Source organism: Phacochoerus africanus, chromosome 3, assembly GCF_016906955.1.
Source record: "Phacochoerus africanus isolate WHEZ1 chromosome 3, ROS_Pafr_v1, whole genome shotgun sequence".
Classification (NCBI taxonomy): domain Eukaryota; kingdom Metazoa; phylum Chordata; class Mammalia; order Artiodactyla; family Suidae; genus Phacochoerus; species Phacochoerus africanus.
The window spans coordinates 194,003,964-194,016,096 of record NC_062546.1 but is presented as its reverse complement, the minus strand read 5'-3'; the positions used below and the strand labels follow the sequence as shown (position 1 = coordinate 194,016,096).

The 12,133-nt window shown below is 48.4% G+C and overlaps 1 protein-coding gene across 3 annotated transcripts in view; it reads left to right on the top strand.

Annotated features, from left to right (window-relative positions):
- Positions 1-12,133, top strand: part of COL4A4 (collagen type IV alpha 4 chain) — a 139,802-nt gene that overhangs the window by 122,054 nt on the left and 5,615 nt on the right. For all 3 annotated transcript variants that reach the window (XM_047773662.1, XM_047773663.1, XM_047773661.1), the window contains 3 exons: positions 569-694; positions 7,769-7,885; positions 9,910-10,098. In XM_047773662.1, coding sequence (XP_047629618.1) covers positions 569-694; positions 7,769-7,885; positions 9,910-10,098 — 432 coding nt within the window. The remainder of the gene's footprint in view (positions 1-568; positions 695-7,768; positions 7,886-9,909; positions 10,099-12,133) is intronic.

Genomic DNA, 12,133 nt, shown 5'->3' with positions numbered 1-12,133 from the left:
CGTCTGGGTTGGGACCCAGATATCGGTATGTTTATAACTCCCCTGGGTAATTCCAGTATGCACTCAAGTTGAAAGCCTCTGCTTCGGAGCCCCTAGCAATCCTGAAATGCTGTCTCCTTGAGGAACGGACGCTCTGGAAACCCAGCCGGCTGCAGTGCAGACTAATGAATTAGAGTAACAGTAAGCTGAGTGATAGGAACCCCCCAGGACCCTCCACTGGTGGCTGGCATCTAGGAAGAAAGGGGCCAAAGATGGCAAATCCTGTACGGTCGCCAAGGGATCACTGTCTTAGCCAACCTCCACCATTTCAGACGTTTTTGCTTCCTTTAAGATCCCATTCACTCGTTCATGCAGCCAGTCATTAGTTCAACAAAAAGCTTTCTAGAATATTCCATGCCCCAGATAGTAAATGAGACAAAGTCCTGCCTTCACGGGGCCAACAGTGGATGGTGGAGCATTGCTGATAACTGTTCAGTGTAGGGTCAGAAGCCCATCTGATGTGAGACTGCAGAAGGAGCTGGTTCATAAGTGCTTGAACCCCTCACACATGTGGTGACTCCAATTTCAGGTGAACCTGGACCACCTGCAGATGTGGATGCCTGCCCTCGAATCCCGGGGCTTCCCGGGGTACCAGGCCCAAGAGGGCCAGAAGGATCCATGGGGCTCCCGGGACGGAGAGGTCCCCCCGGACCAGGTATGAGCGTCCCACTGATTATTCACTATGGGAGCTAAAATGGAGATCTGGGTGTTTGCCATGTAGTCTTTTGCATGGAACTTAAACAACTAGTGGGGATGAAGGGATGAAAATCCCCTTCCTCTTAAACATTTTTTTTTTTCTGCATTTAGGGAGTTCCCAACATGGCTCAGTGGTTTTTGAACCCGACCAGTATCCATGAGGATGCAGGTTCGATCCCCAGCCTCGCTCAGTGGGTTAAAGAGCCAGTGTTTCTGTGAGCTATGGTGTAGGTGGCAGAGGCAGCTCGGATCCTGAGTTGCTGTGGCTGTGGTGTAGATTGGCAGCTATAGCTCTGATTCAACCTCCATATGCCGCAGGTGCAGCCCTAAAAAGAACAACAACAACAAAAAAAGGGCATTTTTTTTTCTACATTTAGGATGTACTAATGGGGTCAACATATCCCTTCTATTTTTATGGGGAAGGTTTCCTTTAATCTTTTATACTTGGGCAGTTTGTGGACATGAGATTTCGAAACCTCTTAGTGCCTCGGTGTAGACGCTCTATGAATAGTCGTTAAAAGATGTTAATTTGATTTTGAATTAAAAACAATTGAACTGGGGTTTGGTGGAGCAGAAACAGCCTACAAGAAGGAAGGAGGAAGTATATGGCTTGGAGGAGGGAGAAGGAAAGGGTGGAGGGTCCCCTCAATTATGGCAAAGGTGGCATTGTTCATCAATGGATCTGAGCCCTGCTCAGCCATCGTCAGGATAACAGTTTTCGTATCCAAGTATTTAAAGCAAACCATTTCTTTCAAAGGTGTTCTCTGAGTGGTTTATTTTCTCTTCACATATCCCCACCTGGTTGGGTGATTTACAAAGAGATTAGGGAGTTTGGGGCTGGTCATCTAGAGGTCACGGATCTCTTTAGACTCATGGCAGTGCCAGTGATTCTAGAAACAAATGTGCCCATTAGCCTACGAGGCATGAAGCCATTCCCCTTCCAGTTTATCCCCCCCCGCCCTGGAGTTCGGGGCCAAAGGAACTGGAAGTAGAACTGAACTTTGCATCTCCTGTTTCCTTGTATTTTCCCAAATTTAAGTAGCTAAGGACCCATCAGATGTCCTAGAGAGCATCCAGAACAGCCCTGGAGCCTTGCTCTTTTTAGTCAAGGGCTTATTGCTTGTATTTGCTGCATTGCATCTGAGTTTGTGCAGTAAGTTAGTTGGGTGTGAATGGGAGCGACTTCCTTTAACAGCCAACAAGCTCCAGGAATTGAGAGTCGTTGCTTAACTTCTCTTTTCCTTGGTACTCTTTGCATGAGTAAACCCTCAATCAGTTAGTATACCTCATCACGCAACCTTCTTTTAAGACCAAGCTGCCTTGTTGTGTATATATTTGCAATATTAAGGGCTGGTCTCCTCCCCACTTTATTTTTTTTCATTTGTTAAAATTTTATTGAGGTATATTTACAGGGTTGTGATAATTTCTTCTGTACCACCCCCACTTAAAAAAAATAACTGGGAGTTCCTGTCGTGGCTCAGAGGTAATGAACCCAACGAGTATCCATGAGGATGTGGGTTTGATTACTGGCCCTGCTCAGTGGGTTAAGGATCTGCATTGCTATGAGCTGTGCTATAGGTCACAGACTTGGCTCGGATCTGGCATTGCTATGGCTGTGGCATAGGTCGGCAGCTGCAGCTCCAGTGTGACCCCTAGCCTGGGAACCTCCATATGCTGCAGGTATGGCCCTAAAAAGCGCAAAAATAAAAAATTAAATAAATAAATAACTTTTCAAGTGGAAGATGTGGCCTGTGGTGGGTTTCTGCAAATTAATTTCAGCAGAATACTTCCAGCCCCCCTCTATGCTTTATAAAGCACGGTACCAGGTGTGGTAGGCAGTCCAGGTGTGAATGAGATGTGTTTAGCCCCCTTCCAGGGTCTCACAACCTCGTGGTAGTAAGAGCTGGCAGACCATAAGTAATTCTGGATAATGGGAGATTATAATTCGTAATTTGAAGGAGTTTCAAGCAAAAGGCCTTAGGAGAACAGGACAGGGAAAAGTAATGCCAGTGTGGAGACTTGCAGGACTCCTACAACCCCAGCGAGAGCTGGCATTTAAGCAGACCCTGTAAGGAAAGATCAGACTTTAAGGAACCAGATTTGTCCAACAGGAAGATGGCAGAAGCACAGTTGGGGCAGGTTGGCCTCATATCCTGGTAACTAAGAACCAGCTACATCCTTGATGCTTTGAGTGTGGTCTGAGGACCAGTAGCAACTCAGGCCACAGCCCCAGACCTGCCTAATTAGAATCTGCATTTCAGCAAGGTTCCCGGGATGTTTGTATATACATTCAAGTTGGAGAAAGCCTAACTATATCATATGAATGCTGTCCTTCAAAGGGTCAGCCGAGTGACGCCTTTTTGAATGATTCAATCCTAGCTCTAGCTTAAAGTCACTGGAAGGGGGCTTAGAAAAATAACGATGTCCAAGCTTCCTCCCAGACCAACAGAACTCAGGGGGAGAAAGGGCCCAAGCATCCATGTTTTGAGACAGCTGCCCGGACGACTGTGGCAGGCAGCCATGGCCAACACCCACTGCTTTATCCCAACATCCGCTGAGACCAGATGGATGGTTGGGTTCACTCATGGCAGTGGCTTTGGAAAATAACTAAAGAAGGTAGCTGAGAAGAAAAAAAATTTCAAACGGGCAAATTCTGCCCACTTAGTAAACCTGGGCACATGCAGGTTTCTCTCCCCATAGATTGAGAGCTTCTGAAAGAAGGTGGACCATCTCTGTGGTCCAGGGGTGATCACCCTTCATCTCAAATTTCTCCTGCCTTAGGCTCCTCCAGCCACATGTGGCCACAGAAGGGCCATCTCTGGCTTCCTGCACCCTCTCCTTATTGTTGCCATGGACCCTGCCTGCTGCTCATGGGACACCCCCAAAGGCCACCATTGGGCAACAGAACGTGATTGTTATGTTAAAAAAAAGTACACAGTCCTTCCCAGGAAGCATCACTCCCTTTTCCCCCATGGTTGACAGAGTGGGCTGCACTGCCCCATGATTCAGCTTCCCCGGAGCTGCTTTGGGCTCTGCTGTGCACCCACTCCCAAGCCACTGCTTTGTGTGGGGCCCCTCTTCTCTGATAGAGCCCCTCCCCCATCCCGGCTTCTTTTGTAAAGAACCCTCTTGCCAGCGGTTTATTCCTTGGTCCCCTCTCCCTGTCTGTTCCCACTGACCACCCTGGATGCATTGGCTGTATTGTCCCGCTGCTGAAGAGGAACAGGTCTCTTCTGAGGGTCTACGGTGGCCCAGTCCTGATGGACTTGGGTCATCTCTCCTTTTCCATAGGCAGTTCTTTCAGCAGGTGTCCAGGGCTGTAAGTACATCCCTGAGGTTGGTTGTGAAGGACTAGCTGCCCCTGAGAAGTACCACCTCCTCTTAGAATGATGCTGTGGTTTTCTTTTTCTTTTCTTTTCGGCTATGATTCTGTGGGCTATACATTATGTCCTTGCTGCTTGTCTATTTTATACATACAGTTTGTATCTCTTAATCCCATTTCCCCCAAATTTTTCCTTCTTCTCTTTCTTCTCCCCTTTGGTAACCGCTAGTTTTCTATATTCATAGTCTATTTATGTCTCGCATATATGTTCATTTGTATTATTTTTTAGACTCCATATGTAAGTGATATCATACAGTAGAGGCATAACCTTTTTATGTTTTTTGTTTGTTTGTTTTTTGTTTTTGGCTGTCCCCATGGCATGTGGAGTTCCCCGGCCAGGGATCAGATCTGAGCCCATTTGTGACCTAAGCCACAGCTGCAGCAATGCTGGATCTTTAACCCATTGTGCCCGCCAGGGATCGAACCTGTGTCCCAGCACTCCCAAGATGCTGCTGATCCCGCTGTGCCACAGTGGGAACTCCGATGCTGTTCTTTTCGTCCCGTTTTCCATTTAAAGCCTCTTTCACTGCTGAGCTGACTTTGTAGCCAAGTGTTGCAACTGAGGTCTACATAGAAAAAAAAAAAAAATTTTTTTTAAACCCCCCCCCCCCCCCCCCGCCAAACTTCTGGCTCCTTCCTGCCCAGTCTGAGTGGGTAACAGCCACATGAACTAGAACTCATGTCTGTTCAGCGTTCTCAGTGATAGAAGGTCTGATGCTTTTCTATGCAGGCATCTCTTTGAATCTACAACTTTTCCTTCCCTGGCAGCCCTCAAAGGCCGAGGCCTCCTGTAACGAACTCAAAAGCGGTTTCCATTCTGGTTTGAACTGTTGCTGCCTAATGGCCATCCTCCCATCCTGCTCAACAGGCGACCCTCAGAAGGGGGACCGCATCTAACAGTGCAGGGCTTTTCTTTTTTCTTTTTTTTAAGCACTAAAGGTGTTCCCTTTTTTCATTTTTAAAATGTTTTCTAAAGTATAGTTGCTTTGGGCAATGCTGTGCCAATTTCTGCTGAATAGCAATGCCACCCAGGCATACACATAGAAGCATTCCCTGTCTTAGAGTATCTTCCATCGTAGTCTATCCCAAGAGATTGGACCTAGTTCCCTGTACTGTTCCGCAGGACCTCATTGCTGATCCATTCTAAATGCAATAGTTTGCATCTCCTAACCCCAGCAGGGTTTTTCAATGTAGGTCTTTAAAACAAGTGCCAAGTAGAAAACTCTAGGCATACAAGTTAAATTAAGCAAAGCCTTCCTTCCTGGATCTCGGGAAACGTTGTTGTCAGCCTACCGCTTCCCTTTGTCTTCCCCTAAAGGGAGCAAAACCTATATTATGACTTCAGGTGGAGGAACTCTTTCCCAGACGGTCAGTGATCCGAACACCCATCAGTACTTGGGAAAGAAGTGGCTGCTTGGTCAGTGATGAGCCCACTAGCTTCCTGGCTCCGATAGCCTTGGGCAGCCTTTTCCAGAATCACGCTGCAGCCACGTGCTGGAATCATCTCCTTGGGTGGGAGATAAAAGAATGCTCTGAGCTCCCAGCGGGGCCCTCCGTTCCTTCCAAAATAACATATTCTCTTTGAAGCTGGTGGAAGGAGATGGGCCAACTCGCTTATAGCAGCGTGGTCCAGGAAGAGGCTGCCCGGTTGGACGTGAGAGGGTGTCTCTCCCGCAACGCGGAGGAGAGCTTTCCTTTCTCACTTTCTGATGATAGCCATGTACACAGCCTGGCCCCTGCAGGACGTGCCAAGGGACATTATTTATGACCCGAGGGGCGAGAACGTGACAGGACAGCACCCTCAAGGCCAGGAATACCCCCCAAAGGCCATGCAGAATGCTAGGCAAGCAGCATCGGGTGTGGAGGGAGGGTCTGCTGGTTGTGGGATGAAAAGAGAAGCTTTTGGGGGTCACCGCAGGCAGATCATGTTAAAACAAAAATGTAAAGGCCATGAGGTTTGGGGGCTATGAGGGGGGCCTGAGTGAGGGGGGGAGTCCAGGGAGATGTCTCCTTGGTCCCCTGAGTATGGAAGCCCCGCCCCCACCCCACACACCCTCAGGTGGCTCAGAACACGTCCCAGGGACAGCGACTCAAGTGAGCACTGTCTGACTTAGTGATTGGCTTCGGGCTAATTTGTAGCAGAAAGAGACGAGACAGAGGAGGAGGATGGGCGATGAAGGGGGAGAGGGAGAGAGGCTAGGGGTAGAGACCAGAAACCTTGCTGGCCATTCAGGTCCTTAGGGCAAAGGGCTGTTCAGGCGCCCACGGGCAAGGACCAAATCTGCTACCCAGACCGAAGGAGATTGTGGCTGATGAATTGATGTCTTGGCCCAATGGAACCAAACACTTAAAAGAACGGCTCAAAGTCTCAGTGTGACATCTGGCTGCCGAGGTCCCCGGGGAGCACATCTGAGCCCTTGTCACCAAGCAGGGGCTGCAATGGATGGCACAGCCTCTGCTCTTGGCCTTCCGGCCCATTTCTGCTCTACATGTGGTGGGCTCTGGGGCCTTTCTGAGCCTCAGTCTCCCCACTGGCAGCCTGGCATGTGGGAACATAGGCATGTGGCTGCTGTGAAGACTGCACTTGATAATCCATGAGAAGGGATGAACCTGCTACCCAGCATCTAGTAGCACTCAATAAAGAGCCCTTTTTAAAAATCGTTGCTCTTAGGAGTTCCTGTTGTGGCTTAGCAGGTGGAGAACCTGACATAGTGTCCATGAGGATATGGGTTTGATCCCTGGCCTCGCTCAGTGGGTTAAGGATCTGGTGTTGCCACAAGCTGCAGTGTAGGTCAAAGATGTGACTCAGAGCTGCATTGCTGTGGCTGTGGTATAGGCCATCGGTTACAGTTCCAACTTGACCTCTAGTCTGGGAAATTCCATATGCCATGGGTATGGCCCTAAAAAGCAAAAAAAAAAAAAAAAAAATTCCTCTTTATTTTAATTTTTCTTATCTTTTTAGGGCCACACCTGTAGCATATGGAAGTTCCTAGGCTAGGGGTCAAATCGGAGCCATAGCCACACACAGCCACAGCAATGTGGGATCCTACAACCCACTGAGGATTCTCAATCTACGCCACAGCTCACGGCAGGGCTGGATCCTTAACCCACTGAGTGAGGCCAGGGATGGAACTCACATCCTCATGGATGCCAGTCTGGTTCGTTAACTGCTGAGCCACGACAGGAACTCCCTGTTCCTCTTATTTAAATTTGACTCCCAAATGAATGCTATCAAGTTTTATTCATTCCTCCATTCAGGTTTCCAGAAAATCATTATTAAGGAAAATATTTAATTACAAAGCCATACTATTCAATGCAGAAAAGAAAAAACAGATCAAATCTGTAAGACTATGAAGAAAGTGGGAAAATGTCTCACTCATCGCCCTCTGGTCTGGCTTCGAATCCTGGCTCTGCCCACAACTGGCTTGTTGGCTTTAATTAATCAAGTTACTTGACATCTTAGTCAATTACTCTCCAAGTGCTAAGTGGAGGTATATAATTCCAACTTCATGTAGCTGCAAGGATGAAATGAGCTGATGCAGGTTGGTCCAAATGGGAGGCCCAGGGCTGGCACATGGAATTCATGCAGTGAGTGCTAGCCTGGAGGGTGTCACGTTATTGTCACCACTGTTGTCGTGAACTTTCCTTCAGAGTGCAAAGGAGAGCCTGGGCCGGATGGCAGGAGGGGTGAGGATGGCCTCCCAGGGCCCCCGGGGCCTCCAGGACACAAAGGTGACATGGGAGAAGCAGGCTGCCCAGGAGCACCAGGTAAAGAATTTCAGCTTCTCTTCTTTTCTCTGGCCCAGTGGACCTGAGGACTGTATCCAGGTTTCCTGAGCTCTCAAGCATTTGCCTTAGATACTGACTCACCAGGCTTTAGGGAAATGAAGCAACAGGAGCAAATAGGATGTATCCCCGACGTTCTAAGTGCTATTCAACCACCATAAAAACAGGTCAAGGCCCCGTGTCCATTATTTTCCCAAAGCACTTTTCATTATCACAAAGGGCTCAGCCATTGCCACTGAGCATTGACACCTGGCATTGGCCGTGTGATCACCATGGAGAGGCTGTGCTGGTCTTAGGGATGGTGGGGGCGATCTTGCCTCTCCAGCTGCCTCAGTTATTTGGCCTCTGGTTTTCTGAGTTCATTCGTCTTATCCTATAGCCATCGATCAATTTGTACAGAATACAAAGCTGTTCCTTAAGAAAACTATCTGCGAAGGGGCCTTGGGTGAGAAGTGGTAAGGCGCTTCAGCACGTAAATTTGAACTATAATGCACCAAGCAATATGTTAGGTGCCAGGGGCCCACAGTCCTCCAGATACAGTCTCATCTTTGGAGAGTATCTGGTAATATTAGTTAGTGATGAGAAGCAAGTGAAGGGCGGGGCTGGGATGCTCAGGAAGCGGGGGCTACAAGAAAATGAAGGCTGCAGCCTAAAAGATGCAGCTCAGCTTCTGCTACATACAGATTGTTACCTTCCAGAACTGTGTGCCCAGCGTTCCCTATACGCTGCTTTTCTAGCTTGAAAGCCTAACTCCTGAAATCTTGGTGGGTCACACGGAACACATGAGCAGGCCTGATTCAATCCGTGAGCTACCACAGACTGAACCTCTGGTTTACCGCATAGGTGAGAAGAGCTGCCAGTCTTCCAGAGACTAACAAAACAAAATTTGAACACCTTTTGATTTCAACTTTTGCTTTTGGCAATTAGAAATAGCTATTGGGAGTTCCCGTTGTGGCACAGTGGTAGCGAACCCAACTAATTCCATGAGGACTCGGGTTTGATTCCTGGCCTTGCTCAGTGGGTTAAGGATCTGGTGTTGCCATGAGATGCGGTGTAGGTCGCAGACACAGCTCCAATCCCGTGTTGCTGTGGCTGTGGTGTAGGCTGGCAGCTGTAGCTCTGATTCAACCCCTAGCCTGGGAACTTCCATATGCTATGGGTACGGCCCTAAAAAGACAAAACAAAACAAAACAAGACAAAAAAATAAGGAGCTATGGAGCTTTTTGTTTGTGGCTGTGGCTTTGGTATAGCCCCAGATAAAAGAAAAAAAAGAAAAGAAATAGCCACTGGCCCCCTTCAGTGGGTCTTAGAGATACCCAAGGAGACACATATTTGGTACACCTGTTCATTCTGCACCTGCCAACGAGAATCCTAGAATTCTGGAATTAGGCCTTCTCATATTTGGTACACCTGTTCATTCTGCACCTGCCAACGAGAATTCTAGAATTAGGCCTTCCTTTCACCTCCCTTCCTTATAAAAGAAGAGATCCAGAGTCCAACACAGGATTTCCAAGCCCTTGTCCTTCTTAGAATGGGACAGAAGGACAGAACCACAGGACAGGTGGTGAAAGAAAGACTGACTTTGAGATTCACTTTTTTGGATGAGCAGCCTCCCAGTCTAGTCAGAGAAGCTGAGAGATCCTTCGTGGGGCATGGCATTTTCCTGATCTAGTTCTTTTCCTCTCGGCACTTATCATTGTCAAAGTATTTCACAATTTGCCTTTTTATTAGATTTATCATTTGTCATTTCTCTTCTTTGAGTCGAATGTAAGCTCCAGGATGGCAGGGATTTTCATCTGTGTTTTGGCTACTATAACCCAGGCAGCTGGAAGCTGTTTGGAACAGGTCCTTGTTGAATGAGCAGTTTACATACGTTGCCTTTGTGGGAGCAGAACGTTCCTCTCTGTTCCCTGAGTCTTAGCACCACACCAGACAGAGGTGCTCAGAAATATTTGTTAAACTGAACTCCCTGAACAGCCTTTCTTTCTGTTTCTTTATTCCTCCAGGTCCTCCTGGGCCCATAGGGGATCCTGGACCCAAAGGGTTTGGCCTTGGATACCTCAGTGGCTTCCTCCTGGTTCTCCATAGTCAGACGGATGGAGAACCCACCTGCCCCGAGGGCATGCCCAGGCTCTGGACAGGGTACAGCCTATTATACTTGGAAGGACAGGAGAAAGCTCACAATCAAGACCTTGGTATGTAGATGGCACGTGGTCACCCAGGTCCATGGCTTAAGTGTAAAACTTTGGGGTTAATTTTATGGATTCACCTGTCTCTTAAATGATCACTCATCCTCTGCAGGATTTTTTTCTTTTTCAACTACCATGCTAATGCCCAACTACTGCATAAAACCTAAGATTCTATGAGGTGCCAAAGAAGCTCATTCTGTCTATAGTTATTATTCTCTGACTACTCATTATTAGTTCAAAAAAATAATTCTTCCTTAATAAGTGTAACTCTGATATAAAATGCAATTTTTATTTTGCAATGTAAATTATTTCATCAGGATGGGGTTGGTTCCTGTGTCTGGATGTAAAATGGTGTACCCGGAGACCCTGGCTGTAGCATTAGCCAGCATCTACTCCTCAACTTACTCCCATTTTTTTTTTAATCGAAATGTACTTGACCTGTAACCTGATGTAGGTTTAAGGTGTAAAGATGTTGATCTGATCCATTTATACATGGTCATAGGTTTCCATTGAATTGACAGTTGGGACCTCTATCATATCACATAATTAACATTTTGGGGTTTTTTGGGGGGTCTTTTTTTTTAGGGCTGCACCCACGGCTCCTGGAGGTTCCCAGGCTAGGGGTTGAATTGAAGCTGTTCCTGCTGGCCTATGCCGCAGCCACAGCAACACCAGATCCGAGCTGTGTCTACAACCTATACCACAGCTCACAGCAATGCCAGAACCCACTGAGCAAGGCCAGGGATCAAACCTCATGGATACTAGTCAGATTCGTTTCTGAGCCACAACAGGAACGCCATCATTTCTTTTTTGTGGTGGGACTAATTAAGATCCAGTACATTTGATGATTACAATGCAATATTGTCTATATTCATTCCAGCCTGCATTGTATCCCTAGGACTTTTTTATCCCCCTGGTTGTAACTTACACCCTTAAACAACATCGGAACTTGATGTTGAGAGCCATCCCTTGGTACCACTTGTCAATGTTCATTAGTAGATTTGAAAGCTTCGGGAACTGATTTTAAGCGGAGGGTTAAGTGCCTGGTGCTGGCACTCACTGTCTCCCCGAGAATAACAGTGGTTGGTTGGAGTGGCAGGTGCATGAGGGACAGCTGGCAGCGAGATGAGGCTTGTCATGGCTTTCTCTGGGCCATGACCCCCGCTCTCAATAAGGGGGAGCGAAAGGGTGCAGCTACTTACAGGTGTACCACCAAGCGTCATTTTCCCTGCCCAGGTCTGGCCAGAGCCAACACCGCCAAGTGCTCTTGGAATAAAAACCAAAGGCCTTAACAAGACCGACAAAGCCTGCCTCCTCTGGTGTGATTTACCTTGCGATGTCCTTGAGACAGACTCAGACCCCTCTCTCCACCTTTCCCCCCGTCAGCTTCTTTGGGTTCATTTTTTTTTTCCTGGCCCTGCCAGAGATGTGAAAGTTCCTGGGCCACGGATGGAACCCACACCACAGCAGCGACCTGAGCAGCAGCAGTGACAATGCCAGGTCCTTAACCCACCGTGCCACCAGGGAACTCCCTCCCTTGGGCTCTTTGAGCTCTGCACACCTTATCACCTCTGGTCCTTCCTGCTGCTTTGTCAATAGGACTTTCCTTCAAGGGTCCCCACCATCTCTCAACATGGCCCAATCTTTCTCCTAACTCGGGTCCTAGCTCAGACTCCTTCTGGCAGCCAGACTTCCTGCCAGTCCAGGGGGTCCCCCCCACTTCTCATCCACAAGGCTTGTCCTGCTGTGTCCCCATGCCCTCTTGGCCCTGCCAGCTCCCCCGTCAGTCTGGGCTGCGAGCTCCCTGAAGCTCTTTGGTAAGAGGTGTGTTCACCTCTCCCTTAGCCAGCGCTCCCACCCTCCCATCCCCACCCCACCCCTGCCTACTGCCCGGCTCAGGAAGAGTGACCAGTGCCTGAGTGGCTGCGGGCTGGCCTGGGAGACAGGGGAGGTGGCAGGGGTGGTCCAGCGTACCCCCTGCTTTCCCCACCCCTGAAGTAGGCACCACGGGAGCCAGGGCCTCCGGATGCCAGAACGCATG